The 16,491-nt window shown below is 39.7% G+C and overlaps 1 protein-coding gene across 1 annotated transcript in view; it reads right to left on the minus strand.

The window, feature by feature from the left end:
• Window positions 1–16,491, minus strand: part of LOC136877107 (lachesin) — a 1,203,705-nt gene that overhangs the window by 297,833 nt on the left and 889,381 nt on the right. Inside the window, exon 3 of the mRNA XM_067150922.2 lies at window positions 37–158. Coding sequence (XP_067007023.1) covers window positions 37–158 — 122 coding nt within the window. The remainder of the gene's footprint in view (window positions 1–36; window positions 159–16,491) is intronic.

The raw sequence follows: 16,491 nt of genomic DNA on the forward strand, positions 1-16,491 counted from the left end.
GGGAATAAGCCGGTTATGAAATCTGAAATATCTTACCTTTCTTGTCCAGAGAATACTGGGAACAGGATTTCCCGAGGCTTTGCATTCTAAAGTGACTGTTCCTCCTTTCCTCGCTTTCAGTTGTCCGCTTCCTGGCGACATGCGTATCGAGGGTGGAACTGAAAAAAAACACAACAGGTAATCATTTAATATTCACAAGAAAATACTTCAGACTACTCGTAAACTGTAGAGATATTATAACAATAATATTAATAATAAATCATCTTGGACGCAAAAACTAAAAGCTGTTTTATTATCACATTAGAGACTGTTGCGATACAGCCATTGGAAGCCGACAAATAGAGTTTCAATCCGTGTATCTCATACTATCATAACAAAGTAATGTCAACTCAAGAACATTGATATGGTGGGACTTATTGATCAGAATTGGAGGCACTATCACATCTTCAGACATCTATATTGCCGCCACTGCATTGAAGAGTTGAATCAGGATATTCAACCATCACTTGAGAAGTGTTTGTTCAAAATGCTCTGATTCCACCCGAAGAAAATTGTGGCAAAGCGCAGGGAAATGTATAATAAAAGGCGCATGGAACGTATCCGTTACAGGGTATGGTATTACTGTTAAGAAATTATATCATTCCTATCTGGATTGCTCATGGTAATCGACAATATTCAACTACTACAATGCATGTGGACGAAATACTAAAAAAGTTGTTTGAAGTGGAAAGAGCATCTGTTGAACAGAAACTCCTCAATTATATGCAACCTCAAGTTAGTGTACTCTACGCTGTGCAAATAAAATCCTTCTTTATGCTATATACATTTCACTTCCTTCATTCATAGCTGCTTTAAGTGATAAGTATTCTGGAAACTTTTGGTCACCTATATGGGTATTCCAAAGAATCTAGAATATGCTGTGATTTAGCCGTCTTGGCCATTAAAGTCTCCGTCCAAATTGTTAGAAATCACCTCTATAGTACTGCAGACGAAAAGAACTCCAGAAAACTCTTCATATTTAAACATACATTCAATATCGATGTACTATGGTATACATTGTCAAATTTAGGCAGCCTATCATTGTAGGAAGTACAAATAAATAAAAAGTAAGAAATGAGGAAGAAAGATAAGAAAATTAGTAATGCCGAAACAGATCAAATTATTTGTTAAATAATGTATATATAATTGCAGAGAAAAATGTGTCAACACATACTTTACGCTACGCTTCAGCTATAACCTCTCCATGGAATATTCACCCAATCTAAGAGTTTACAACTGACTCTTTTATTCAAACATCTCTCCTCAACTCATCACTATCAAGATCACTATATTATTATTATTATTATTATTATTATTATTATACGACCCTTTGGCTGAATGGTCATTGTTAGGTACTTAAATTCATAGGGTCGTCGGTTGGATTTCCAGCCAGATCGAGGAATCCATTCACTTAATGTGTCTGACTCGGGGATTGAGCATTTGTGTTTGTTCCAATACACACTTCTTCATATTCACATAGCACACTGCACGACCAAACAATACAGAAACATGTAATAGTGATTACCAGGGGGCAGATTTCAGTGACAAGTCATATTTTTTCCCTTAACATTATATCTTATAATCTTGTATTTTCAACACGTTTCCAGCCATGATATTCAAAATTAAACAGGTTTTATTGGGCATATAAATGCATATTTAGGCTTTCTGAAGGTTTAGTGCATATTTTGAACAAAATATCATTATAACGGCATATTTTGGTAATTTTCATTTGAATTTCGTTTTAAAAAATCAGAATAAGCTCTAGAAATTATTTTTCAGGATAGACTGGAATATACTACTGAAGAGCCATTCTAAAGTAGTGTATGGAATGTTTCTAACAGGTAGGAGCTATTGTTTGCTAGCTGGGTCCTGGAAACCGGGCTATTGTTTTCACGGAAGCAGAGATAATTCTGCAGTTGTCATTGTTCTTATCTCTCTCCTTCGCCCTTCCCTCTTCCACCTTCAACACACTGAATGACCTTGGTCATTAGGGAGCTTCAGTCATTCATTTCCTTTCAATATGCCGAAAACTCTCAATTAGTGGGAAGTTGCGAAGTTTTGTTCGCGAGTTCGGTGAAAACATATTCAGAACGGATGGAGTGATATTATTCTGTAAATTGTGTGAGGTAAAAGTTACTGCCGGAAAACGCTTCTCTGTCCAACAACACTGTAATACTGTAGAACATAAGAATTCTGTAACTAGATATTTTGCACTCGAAAATAGGCAACGTCTGCTATTCGAAACCCCGGCATCAAGTTCACAGAGTTCACAATTTTCACAAGATCTCTGCAAGATGATGATTTCGTCTAATATTCCTTTAAAGAAATTTAACAGCCGAAGCTTCAGACCGTTTCTTGAAAAATATACAAAGCATCCTGTTCCCAACGAATCTACTCTCAGGAAGGACTATCTGACTCCTTGTTATGAAGAGGTACTGGATATAATAAGGCGTGGCGTGGGAGACAGTAAGATATGTGTTTCAATAGACGAGACAACAGATGTGGATGGAAGATACGTAGCAAATGTGATCGTTGGCGCGCTGAAGGAAGACCGGCCTGGAGATACATTCCTCCTGGCATGTGTTGTAATCACACCATTGCAGTTCTCTTCGACAATTCAATGAATCTGTTGTGGCCAAACGGGGCAAAGAGAGAGCACATTTTTCTATTTGTAACTGACGCTGCTCCGTATATGGTGAAGGCAGCCAAAAGACTTAAAATGCTATACCCGAAAATGATACATGTGACATGTCTTGCACATGCCTTGCATAGGGCAGCTGAAGAAGGTAGAAGTAGCTACACTGAAGGTGATAAATTAATATCGAACTGTAAGAAAGTGTTTGTCAAAGCTCCACTTCGCGTTCAGAAATTTCAAGGTGAAGCACCTTCACTACCCCTACCTCCCAAGCCAGTTATAACGTGATGGGGGGCTTGGCTTGATGCCGCAGTCTACTATTGCATCAACTTAGATGTCATGGAGAAGTTCGTAAAGTCTTTTGATCCTGCAGAATCGTCCTCCATAAAAACCACTCAAGATTTATTTTCAAGCACTACATTAAAAGCGGACCTGGCTTACATAAAGTCGAATTTTAACTCTTTATCTGGAGAAATCACGCAACTGGAAGTTTCAGGTGCAGAACTAAGCGATACACTGGATGTTGTAAAGTGCATTGAACAGGCATCAAAGCATGCGAAAGGAACAATAGCACTTAAGGTGTGTATAAAATTAGAAAATGTACTGAAAAAGAATAGCGGACTTGTTTAACTGCGTGGAATAAGTGACATTATTAGTGGAAACCCTTCATCTGCAGATTTCCAGGACTTTTCTCCAAGTGATTTACCTCTATTCAAGTACGCTCCCGTTACATCATGTGATGTCGAAAGAAGTTTATCTCGCTACAAGACGATACTCAGCGACAACAGGAGGGGATTCTCATTCAACAATCTTAAAATGCATGTGGTCATAAATTGCAACAATTCTGAAAATGGAGGCTAGATCAGGTATGAAAGATTCATTCAAATAACATATGTTTTGTGTATAAATTAAAACTGATTGAATATTGAACAGTGAAAGTAAATATATTGTTTGTCTTCCACAGAGTCCGTCCTTGTCTAGGAGTATTCAGTGTAACCTTAACGAGTTAATGAAATATTCATCATTTTAGTTGATTTTGGGTTAAATATTCCTAATAATTAAACCTTTTTTAACTCTAAATTAATTGCAGCCTGTAGCAATCGTAATAAAAGTGTTTCTATGTAACATAGATGCTATTCATTATGTCATATTTTGAATTTTATAGGTAATATTTTCATGATTTTAGGTCATACATGCATACATCATTCATATATTTTTAGGTCATAGAAATCTGCCCCCTAGTGATTACAACCCTCCACATTGGACTGGCGTCGGGAAGGGCATCCGACCGCAAACGGAACCAATTCCACATGTGATGCGTCACAACTATCACTTGCGGTCCCACCAGGGTGTGAACAAATCAATTGCCTCGAAGATTGTGTGGAAGAATTTTTATTTGGCATCATATACGCTGCCTATATGCCTGTTTAGATGTATCGCATGGCGGAGAAACCGTAACTGCATTGTGTGAATTATTGTTGACTATTTATCTAGTATTATAGGGCAAAAGCAGTTGATAGATGTTTAAATACCGACTTTGTAGAACATGGAGAATCAAATTAAAGTGCATTTAAAGAATCCGACTGGCTCTGCATGATTCCAACTCATGATCTTCTGACCCAATATCCAACTCTCACCTTTTCTCCCATGAGCGTAGTTCCATATTGTCACAGCCATGGATGTTGACTGGGACTTCAGTGGAAGCTACACTTTACTCTGGCCTGTGCCAAGAGATGGATGCAAAAGTACTGTATCCATCAAGAAATGACTGCAGGCAGTAAAGTAAAATTGATGTCAAAATATACACGTAGACCGAGTAAAATGGAGTTAAAATGCTTACACATGAAAGCTGAGTCCACACGATTGTCGTTAATATCATATTCAATAAAATAGCATTATTTACGTAAGTTCAGTTTAGGTATCTGTAATCATATATTCTTCTTCTTCTTCCTTCTTCTTCTTCTTCTTCTTGCGTTACGGCCTCTGTAGGACCACGGACAGCTCCTTCATGGATTGCATTTTCTTCTCCTCCCAGAACCTCTTCATCCTTTCTCTTCTTCTCTCCCACTCTTCTTCCGAGATATTCAGTATCCTCTTCTCTTGTCTACTCCACTGGTGACTCTCAATCCTTTTCCTGTATCCATCCCTATCATTGATCTCTGGCATATTAGTCGGTATGTACTTGCTTCTCCAATTTTCCTTTTCTTCCACCTTAATCCCCAATTCCGACCAATCTTTCCGGAGTTCAACTACCCACTTGGTTCCTGTCTTTCCTCGTGTCCTCGCTGTTGTTTCCCATACTCTTTTCGTCATTCTATCCATATTCATCCTGATTAAATGTCCCGCAAACCTTGCTCTTTTCAGTCTGATTTCTTCTGAGATTGTCCTCAATAAATAAGAAATAAAAAGTAAAGGTATGCTGGGTGCTTAGATTATTTTCTGATCTGTATGACCTACAACAGATACGGTATTCATTAGTGTAACAAATACACTGACCATGTACGTAAGGCTTCCGCACTTTAAATAAGACGCCGTCTACACTACATTTTATGTTTAGTACATCGCTATATTACGGTCATAAAGTGAGGTAAGTAGCAGCACACGGTAATGAGAGCGCTGACTCTAGAACTTACATAATAAGGCGAGAACTTCGCATACACGTGTCCTTAATATTTATGTCCTAAGTTTCAACCATTAATGATATCAGGGTATCTCATCCAAGACTGGACATTTTAAAGGCTTCAATGAGACGTACAGTACACATGTCCTCATCATGACGCTCAGCTCGCCTAGGGGAGCGTCAAATCATAATACTTGCACCAGCCTCCTCCGGAGACATTTCATTCAACTGCTTTCTAACATATTCTTAAGATTAGTGGCATTCTATGTTAGAACAAATCTAGGTGGTACTAGTACTATTACAACAACAACTACTACATTATTATTATTACTATTAATATTATTAATATTAAGTCATTTTATATTTTTTTGCTAGGGGCTTTACGTCGCACCGACATAGATAGGTCTTATGGCGACGCTGGGATAGGAAAGGCCTAGGAGTTGGAAGGAAGCGGCCGTGGCCTTAATTAAGGTACAGCCCCAGCATTTGCCTGGTGTGAAAATGGAAAACCACGGAAAACCATCTTCAGGGCTGCCGATAGTGGGATTCGAACCTACTATCTCCCGGAAGCAAGCTCACAGCCGCGCGCCTCTACGAGCACGGCCAACTCGCCCGGTATTTTATATTTTACTCTCTACTTTTTATGTTTTCCAGAGGCACCAAATTGCCGGAATTTCAACCCAAAGGAGTTGATTTACATGACTCTAAATCCAGTGACACGAGGCTGGAGTATGTGAGAAATTTCAAATATCATCGGATTGAGTCGGGCTCGAACCCACTTACTTGGGCTCAGAATGACAGTGCTCCACCGATTGAGCCACTCGATCCGGCCCTCATAGAAGAGAATTCCGTACGAGTCTGGACAATAAGAACTTGGGTTGTATCCTATATATAATCCAAAATATAACATGCTAAGTGTAATCTCAGATCTCTTTACAAAAGAAGAGTTCGTTGATGCATTGAAGATCAGATAGACTCACGAAGTTCCAAGTTTGATCAGTTTTCTCTTCTGCTCTTTGAGAGAGCTTTTGGTTCTCTGGATACTCCTTCTGCTCCTCCATCCAGGAATCTCCTACCCCCTCTATTCTCCCGCCACTGCCACCACCTAGGCTACAGTTCAGTTATCCGTAGTGTATAAGCTGGAGATCAATATTGGGAAACTTCTTTAGCGAATGTTCTTCATATAGAGCTCCTGCATAAGCAAGAATGTGGCCCCATTCACGGGACCGAAAACATTGACCTGCAAGGCTCACGTATTTTCTTTAGCATGTTCCTGACTGTAGTATCGGAATTAATTTTCAGCTAAGGGAGCTGGCTGCAAGAAACGATAGCATAGACTGAAGGCGGGCGAAGTTCTCGAGTAAATGAACTTGCAGTGGATGACGAATAGGCAGCTGGCTAGCACGTGCCTCAGTAGCTTGAGTCTCTTGTCTTGTAAAGCAAGGAGAGAATGTAACGATTTCTCTAAGTAAAATAAAAAAAGGAAAGTGTTGGCAATTTGTAGCTTTGTGAATAATATTAAGGGGTGCCTGACCAAGGCGGTAAAGCCGTGCCTGGTCCACGCGAAAGGACGTGGGTTCGATTCTCCATTAGGAATTCGGAAAGTTAAAAAACGAGACTTCCGCTTACTATCACATGGCAGCGAGATTCACTCAGCCTACTCCACAAATGAGTACGTTAAAACTTGGGTGCAAACGTAGACGCGCGTATAGCAAAATATTCTATCTCTCTTGGTGCCAATGTTACGGGTAGTAGAAGCCTGTAACTTCCATTCCTCCAACGGCCTTCATTCCCAGTACAGAGATGGTTTTGTTTTCTGGTATTGCTCTTTTATTTCGCAGAAACTCAAGAAACACATCACTTTAGTGTTTCACTCAGCCGGCATCAGAAACAGGGGGCAAATATAACCTCGTGTACAGCAAAATCTATGCTACTTGGTGACGACGTTTCGGGTAGTGGAAGCCTTTATCTTTCATTCCCCCACTGTCGGCAGACCTGAAGAAGGTTTTCCGGGGATTCCCATTTTCACAACAGGCAAATGCTGGGGCTGTACCTCAATTAAGGCCACGGTCGCTTCCTTCCCACCCCTAGCCCTTTCCTCTCCCATCGTCGCCATGAGACCTGTCTGTGTCTTCTAATGATGAATGAATGAAATACCTTCCATTCGTCTAAGGCCGCGTGCACACCGAGCGCGCTTCGCATAGTGTGTCGCGTGTAGCGTGAAATGCTATGCATAGCGCAAGGCGTGCTTGCTGTTCACACCGAAAACTCTACGCCGTGCTCTCAGCTTAGTTTGGTGCGAGGCGTTTTAGGGTGGTCACAAACTAATGCCGTTATCCAAGTACACTAGGAACAGTTTATTGATGGATAACAGTTACCTAAAATTGAAAATTAGGAAAAAGAATCGAAAGTGGGTTCATGAATTTAATGAAGAACGAATTACGGTACTTTCAGAGAATTCCATCGTTTGCACAGAGATGCAAGACTTTATCGCGATAAATTTTATGATTACTTAAGAATGACAAAAAATACCTTTGACCTTCCAAACCCTGCAACTGAAATGTAGCGTCAAGTAGCAGAGAAGTATTGGGAGAAATTCAATTTTCCGAATTATCTAGGAGCACCGTGCAGCAAACACGTGGAAATTAAATTTCCGGCTAAATCGCGCTCTTTATATAGTAATTATAAATATTATTTTGCAATATTGTTACAATTAGCATACACAATCATCGTAACAAAAATGGAGTAAATGTGTGACAAATATAATTAATAAACAGAAATATTTACTTCCAAGCCCACTACTATCCTGCAGAGTACCACCCTCCATTGGCAAAATTATAAACCGATATGACAGAGTCTGGGAGATTCTATGCACTTTGTCACAAAGTGTCCGGCTACATGGCTAAATGGTTACCGTACTGGCCTTTGGTCACAGAGTCCCGGGTTCGATTCTAGGCAGAGTCGGGAATTGTAATCATAATTAGTAAATTGCATTGGCACGGGGGCTGGGTGTATGTGTGTATTTATAATCATTTCATCTTCATCATGATGCAGGTCATCTACGGGAGTCAATTCAAAAGACCTGCACCTGGCAAGCCGAACTTCTCCTTGGACACTTCCGCACTAAAATCCATACCCAATTTCATCATGTCACAATGCTAAGCCCAGTAAAGTGTGACACTAGAAGTAATATTACTGTATATGTTTACTGTAGGAATGCGATACAACTGTTGTAGATACGTAAGTCCACTTATTTTGCAAAACAGTTACATTTTTATAGTTTCTGTGTCTTGGGTTACATATTTCTTCTCTTTGAAACACTGCATGAATAATTTCTTCTTCCATAGATTCAGAACCATCTAGGTAACGCTAAGCAATTAACCAACACTGCGCGTTGTCTGGCGCTTCGCTTTGTTGTAAGATAGGCGTTCAGCGCAGCAGAGCGCGGACGGTGTGAACACCTGGATTACGAACAAAGCACTAGTTATGCTTAGCGTGACGCTTAGCGTTGAGCAACACGCGACACACTATGCGAAGCGCGCTCGGTGTGCACGCGGCCTAACAGCCTTCATGGATTGTACGGAAATGGCCTTAAATTTATTTATCATATAAACAAACATTTTAGGTATTCTAAGTCCTACTTTCAATGGCAGTTAACTTTCCAGAGTGAGTGGAATTAAATGAGCAACTTTAATTAAAGACAGGAGGAACATTAACTTCATATTTGTACGTCGAGTATCCGAATGTCACATTTCCTTTAAATCGTTTAGTTCTGATACAATTGGATTTATTTATTTATTTATTTATTTATTTATTTATTTTTCCTTTCCTTGGCAAAAGAACCACAAAATATACCGAATACATCATTAATCGCCATCTAGTAGGCTATGAAGAGAAAAATCTAATACAAGTAACCTGTTATAAAAATGGTCGATCGGGGCCTGCCTGGATGAGGCCGTAAAGGCTCGGTTGATCCGGAAGGACGTGGGGTCGATTCCCCGCCAAGAAGTTTACAAGCTGTGAGCTTGCATCCGGGAGATAGTAGGTTCGAATCCCACTATCGGCAGCCCTGAAGATGGTTTTCCGTGGTTTCCCATTTTCACACCAGGCAAATGCTGGGGCTGTACCTTAATTAAGGCCACGGCCGCTTCCTTCCAACTCCTAGGCCTTTCCTATCCCATCGTCGCCATAAGACCTATCTGTGTCGGTGCGACGTAAAGCCCCTAGCAAACAAAAAAGAAGTTTACAATTTTAAGAAACGAGATTTCCACTTCCGGAGATGCACAGTCCCTTGAGGTTCACTCAGCCTACACTAAAACTGAGTAGGGCAAAGGGAGGGAGGCATATTAGCGATATAGGTAACTTCGTTGTAAATCGTTGAATATCATGAACTTCACTACGGCAGTTTGAGCATTTCGACATCACTGCTAGTTCTCTGAGTTCTCAACAGATGTCTCTACATACTTGCAAGGGTACTCATCGCTCTAGCGGACCCATAATACTTACTTCAAATATTTATCACGAACTTATCTGTATCACGAACATCCTACCAGGTTAATTTCTGGAGGCAAACGTGGCCGAGCGTAGAACTAACTACTCTCACCCACCAAGTGCTGAAGTTGCTGATACTGGAAGCCTTTATCTTCCACCACTCTCAGGGTTTTCGTAGCCTGTACGGTGATTACTGTGCTGGGTTTTTCTTTTAATGGAGCTTCACTAAGACAGTGCCTCCTAGTGTGGAAATTCCTGACTGCGTGGAAAGCAACTGGACGTCCAACGGAGCCCTAAACCGTACTCAGGCACGACTTCGAAGAGAAGTTTGAAACAGTGTACAAACAAGTGGACGGAAGTGGTTTCGTGGGGTTTCACCTCAGGACAATCTTACTCTACTCGTTTGGGGGGAAATTCTCTCAGGGACCAAGTTCGGTGGACCTCAGCGCTACTGGCCTCGCACAAAGGTCTCCAGGGGCAACAAACCCCACAGACAACTTAAGTCCTATACGATCCTTCGGGGCTATAAATCTATAACATTCAGACGCAGGCGATCAAATTTCAATATCTTGTGTGTCACGATGGACCTCACTGGCACCATCACCGCCACCACCAACGTCTCAATCACTAGCAGCGCCTACGAACTCGACTACTATGTGCCCCTCTGTGGACCCTCCTAGTTATCGCATTTTGTTGGTACAATCTGCACCTATTCGAGAGTCTAGGATTGAATGCAAAAGAACTGCGTCCAAAGGTACAGAATCAGCTGCACGAAGACTCGCCACGGACACACCACCATTCAACGCCTCATCCCAGATGTCCATCAGAAATGTCACCGAACCAAATTCAACAGAGAATGAAGAATTGGATTCATCCAAATTCCCTCCCCCACTTAACGCCGCTGATTTCCCTCTTCTATTACAATCTCAAGCCCATTTTCCAAATCCTCCACCACTTTTCCAATGCAGCTTACTTTTCTGGCCAGAGAGTATGGGTTACCCACTAGGTGAAAACTTTTGATGATGATGATTCTTTTAATTGCGTAGCCATATTTAAATATCGAATCACGAGAGATCTTCGAAGTTAAGCAACAACGGACGTGGTCTAAGAGTGCATGGTTCAACATGCTGTTGGCTAGAGATGGAGAGGAAAATATACCTTCCTATCACAAATGAACTTCGCTGGGGACAACAACAATGTTGCTAAGGTCCAGTTTTAGATATATTCTTTATTTATTTATTCAAATATAAATCTCTCGAACATTACTATTTACATGAAGCATAAATATCTGTAAGTACTCACATACAACCATGTTTTGATGAAGAAACTAAATCAAGTTGAAATATACTGATATAATCTAAAACATAATCTTCAGATCATAGTTCAATACATTATATTTACACATTCCGTTCGGGAACGTATTTGTAGAAATTAAGATATTTTTAACGCCGTGTAAACATTATGCATAATATGAAAACTCAGACACGCAGAACGGGTAGCGAGGGTGCGACGTCTATTTGCACCAGCAATTGACTGTCCAAGATGTGTCAAGCATGTCATCTTTCGCTGTCGTGTCAATAATTGGTAACACTGATCCGTCGCCTAACCGGCACTCGGTGGAGTCCGAACTCTTCCCTACTCCTCCTTAACTAAAAGACCTTCGCCCACCCATCACCTATGGCCTCACCGTCATTTGTTCATTCATTTCATAGCTTGATTGAGACATGTTAACGACGATGATAACGATGATGATGATGATTATTATTATGAAGATGATGATGATTCATCTCTTTCTAAAGACCTTGTTTTGTCGATGCTCTATGATACAGTTCTCGACAGTTATTGCACCTTGTTACGTGTATCATTCATCCACCACAATTTTTCCTGGCCTTCGTATAGTTTCCTTCTCCACAATCTTGCTTTCAATTTTGTTTGTGATAAAGGCATTGTTTCTCAGTAACTGTCCAAAAAGTGACGTCTTCTTTCTCTGAATTGTATTTGTTGGATGTCAGGGAGGGATTCATTTAAGTGAAAATTAGTAAGCAGTTTGGCCTATACTGACGACTGGTCTTAATGGCAGATTGTGTTGAAAGCTTGCAGCCTAATATCTTGGAATTTGAAAATATGAGTATGGCATGAAAATTAGTTTTCCAAGACTAAAGTGATGTCAGGAGGTAAGAAATCTAAGAGAATTGGATGACAGTTTGGGAATCCAAATGTGGAATTGGTAGATAATTTCAAGTACTTATGATACGTATTATCCCAGGATAATAGTATAGTAAGTGAGATTGCATTAAGGTGCAGCAAAGGTAACGCAGAGAGATCGCAATTGCGATCAACAGTATTCTGTAAGAGGGAAGACAGCTCCCGTATGTAACTATCAATACACCGGTCTGCTTTCAGGGCAACTATGCTTTACGGTAGTGAAATCTGGGTGAACTCAGGATATATGATTCATAAGTTATATGTAACAGGCATCAAAGTAGCGAGAATGATGGCTGGTAAAAACCGTTGGGAACAATGGCAGGAGGGTACTAGTAATGAGGAGACAAAAGCTGAGTTAGAAATGGACTCAACTGATGAAGCGGTACGTACACACCGGCTACGTCGTGGGATCATGTGAGGCGAATGGAGGAGGATAGGTTACCTAGGAGAATAATACTGGACTCGGTCTTGGAGGGTAAGAGAAGTAGAGGGAGACCAATATGACGATGCTGATACTCAGTTTCTAATTATTTAATGATATGAGTTATAGAACTAAACGAGGCCAAAGAATTTGTAGTTACAAATAGAGAATTTTGGTGGAGATTAGTAAAACCACAGAGACTTGCAGACTGAATGCTGAAAGGCATACACATATATTATGAAGATGTATTATTATTATTATTATTATTATTATTATTATTATTATTAGTCAATGTTTGTCGTGAACAACAAGATCACATCCTTAGAGCTGAAGCAGGTTTCGCCATCAGGAAGCCGTCTTGTGCAGATGGCATCTCTTACATTACATACGCCTACTGTTTTAATATGTCATTGTAAATCTCAACCTGAATGTCCATTCCGTAAGTGGCTCTTGAAGAGTATGATAATTAAGATGAAGGAGACATTCTTCAGTTCACATTTAAGAAGAAACTTCTATTAGTGCACTTTCTTAGCAACACTTCGTTTGTACTTCCAATATACGAAGTTTATTATCTATAATCAATGCCAGGCTTAATTAAGTAGAAGTAATCGCACTCTTTCATTAAAGTTCATCAATCTTAACTCGTGCACACTTTGAGAATAATAGTCACTTTACAGAGGTCTTGACGCAAGGGCAGGGATAAGAATCACAAAAATTTAATCTCTAAAACTTTCAGGAAAAAAGTGTCCGCCCGAACCATCCTTTACTATTCATTGACTCATTTTGTAAGCTAACCTAAGATGATACATAATCTCGGCGAGTTTGACAAGTCTCGACCAAGACATGCAGAGTTGATTGATGATTGCGGAGTCACGGGTGGTATCTTGGGCGTCACTGATCGATTTTAAGTTTTTTTCTGCACGTATTTCTCTCGACTTTTTAATTGATGAATGTTCATAATATTGTAACCATTTTCTTTAATACTTAATACCTGATTAAGAGTGCGAATATTAAAAACTAGTCTAAATTTCCCTCGGGGATAATCACATTATCAAAAATATGCATTTTCAAAAAATTAAACTCTAATATATAATACTTAATTTATTTGCATCTAACGGATCGTTTTCGAGAGAAGAAATTTGCAGTCGATAAGTGTGCGATTCAGTCCATCGAAAAGGGAAAACTGAATCAGGGGCTATAAAACTTCCACGAATAAAAGAATTAGTTCTATAGAGTATTATGAGATCAGGCCTATTTGATAAAAGACACTAATACATGTCTCTCAGTCATGGATTTGCATCAGTACTCCAGATCACAGCCTGCGTGGTTGCTAGGTAACATCACGTTACACATTTTGTATCGCTACTTTCGTGACGACACACATTTCCAGATGACCTCCAGTCATACGACATAATACGTCAATTACCTACCAAATATAGAAACGTACGACGTAGTATTGGATGTTCTGAATCCATTTAACAGAAGAAGATACAATTATTTTATTTTGTCCGATCTCAAAGGTGCTGTCAGATTGCCGTAATGCTTTTATTCCCGAATATTGCCTCGATGAATTATTTGTAGTGTCCGACATAACACCAAGTTGCAGTTGATCTTTGAAGGGTGGGCGAAAACAAAAAATGACAGGCAAGATTGTACATCGTGATTGTAACCACGATATCTCCAGTATTATGTGAAATCCTAACTATAGGGGCATGATGATAATTTCAAAAATCCCAATGAATGTCCGGAAATCGAACTCCAACAGCTTTGGTAAGAAGCCACTGTCGTTGGTATCTGAAAGATATCCGGTTGCATTCATTGTTATTCATTAATAATGTAGCCATATGAACCATCTAGATGAGTTACCCTTTTTCTCATAGACATCACCACAATAGGACACACGAAATATGGAGCCGTTTTTATGGCACGACTTCGGAAGGTATACAATGTCTTGATATTATTATTATTATTATTATTATTATTATTATTATTATTATTATTATTATTATTATTATCATCCATATATTTAAAGTGTATATTAAAACCGTTTTGGCAAATCCGTCCCTCTGTTTTACTGGACCGATTTGCTTCATTTCTGTTTTATTTTCTCCGGAATTACCTGCCGGTGAGTCATGAGCACTGATAGGTCTCTACGTCCAGCCAACTTCGATTCTTCAAAAAATCAAATCATTACATGATCACTCCAGTAATTGCAGGTGCAGGCTTATCCTAACCCGCAATACATTCTGTAATTAGCAGATTGCTAAGCAACTAACACTTTCAATAATATTCTGGTGATTTTCATCCGTAGTAATTTCATTGCATGCATTGCATGCAGGCATCTTTGATTACTACCTCTCAAGCCGGAGAGTATACACTTCCTCTGATGATGGAAGAATTCTCTGCTAGATATTCTTTGATTCTCTGACCTTTCCCAGCTTCGAAATACACTCAACAGATGGCAGAACGTTCCTGGTAACATAAATGCTGCTAAGAAGAAACAGTCTACGTACAGACGGGAAGTTGTCACATGGACTAGCCTTCTGTACGACTATTAAGAAAGCGCAGGGACAAACGCTTGAAAAAGTGGGTAATCTACTTCCCCGCGTCAGTATTCAGTCATGTCCAATTGTATGTTGCACTATCTCGGGCTAAATGGTTCGAAAATATTAAAATCCAGATAGCCGAATCGCCGAAGTACAGAGAATATTGTGCGAAAAGAAATTCTATAAACTAAATTACGAATGAGTCTGTTGTTATGTACCGGTATTAAATATTCGTAAAACTATTGAAAACGGCTGGCAAAACAATACGGCTGCGACAGGCATATCAAGATGATTTATCTTGCCTATTTATAAGAATTATTATGTTGATTGTATTATGTCCCACTAAATACTTTTATGGTTTTCGAAGACGCAGAAGTGACGAAATGTTGTCCCGCAGGTATTCTTTTACATGCCAGTAAATCTACTGACAAGAGGCTGACGTATTTGGGCACATTCAAACACCACCGGACTGAGCCAGGATCGAATCTGCCACGTTGGGCTCAAAAGACGAACGCCTCAGCCATCCTAGCCACTCAGTCCGGCATTATTATTATTATTATTATTATCAATATTATTATATAGGCCTACTTGTTGATAATGTTAATCTCATTATATTCCTGTAAATGTTACATCGTGACCAGCCATAGTTTCTAACAGCATTATTTCTTCTTCTTCTCCTCCTTGGTCTGTAATCCCACATAAGACTGGCGACCACTTTGGAGTGGGGTTTCTTATTTTGTGATTTACGTACCGTGGGTTGATCAATCTTGTATCACGAACTAGGCCTATTGTCATAGGTTCTGCGTCCAAGGTAATTTTCTCTTCCTTTGTCTACGTTTCCCCTACATCTTGCCTTCCATTTCAGGCTGCGATTGACATTTCGAGGGATATGACGGAAATAGGCTGCTTTCCTTCATTTACAAATGTTAGAACTTGAAACCAGCGAGAAGTTCCTCGTTGGTAACGTGATCTTCACATGGAATTTCAACAGTCTGTGGTACATCCGCATTTGAAAGGACTACAGTCTGTTCATTGACGGAGCCTCTATTGTGGCCTTCCTTCGACACCATGACATAACAATTCACGAGACGCAAAGAAGTTCCGAATCCGAGGTTACGATTGCACTGAAGACGGTTTTATTCCTCAAACATTTTTATTTACAAAAGAATGAAATCAGTCGTCATTGATCTGCATTTAGGGTTGTCACCCAAGAGGCAGATTCTTTGTCAAATGTCTACCCAGTCCTTTCTTAAATACTTTCAAGGAACTTGGAAATTTATTGAACATTTCCTTTGATAAATTACACCAATATTCCTCTTCCTCTAAATGAATATTTGCCCCAATTTGTCCTCTTGAATCCCAACTTTACCTTCATAATATGATCTTTCCTACCTTTAACAACATATCTCAATCTTGTTCGTCTACCAATGTCACACCAAGACATTCCTCCTTGACAGCTCGTAATATCCTTCTTAATCGAGCATCTCGCCTCTTTACTCCCAGAGTCATTCCAGATCGAAGTTTGCAAAATTTT

Source organism: Anabrus simplex, chromosome 7 (assembly GCF_040414725.1).
Source record: "Anabrus simplex isolate iqAnaSimp1 chromosome 7, ASM4041472v1, whole genome shotgun sequence".
NCBI classification, from domain to species: domain Eukaryota; kingdom Metazoa; phylum Arthropoda; class Insecta; order Orthoptera; family Tettigoniidae; genus Anabrus; species Anabrus simplex.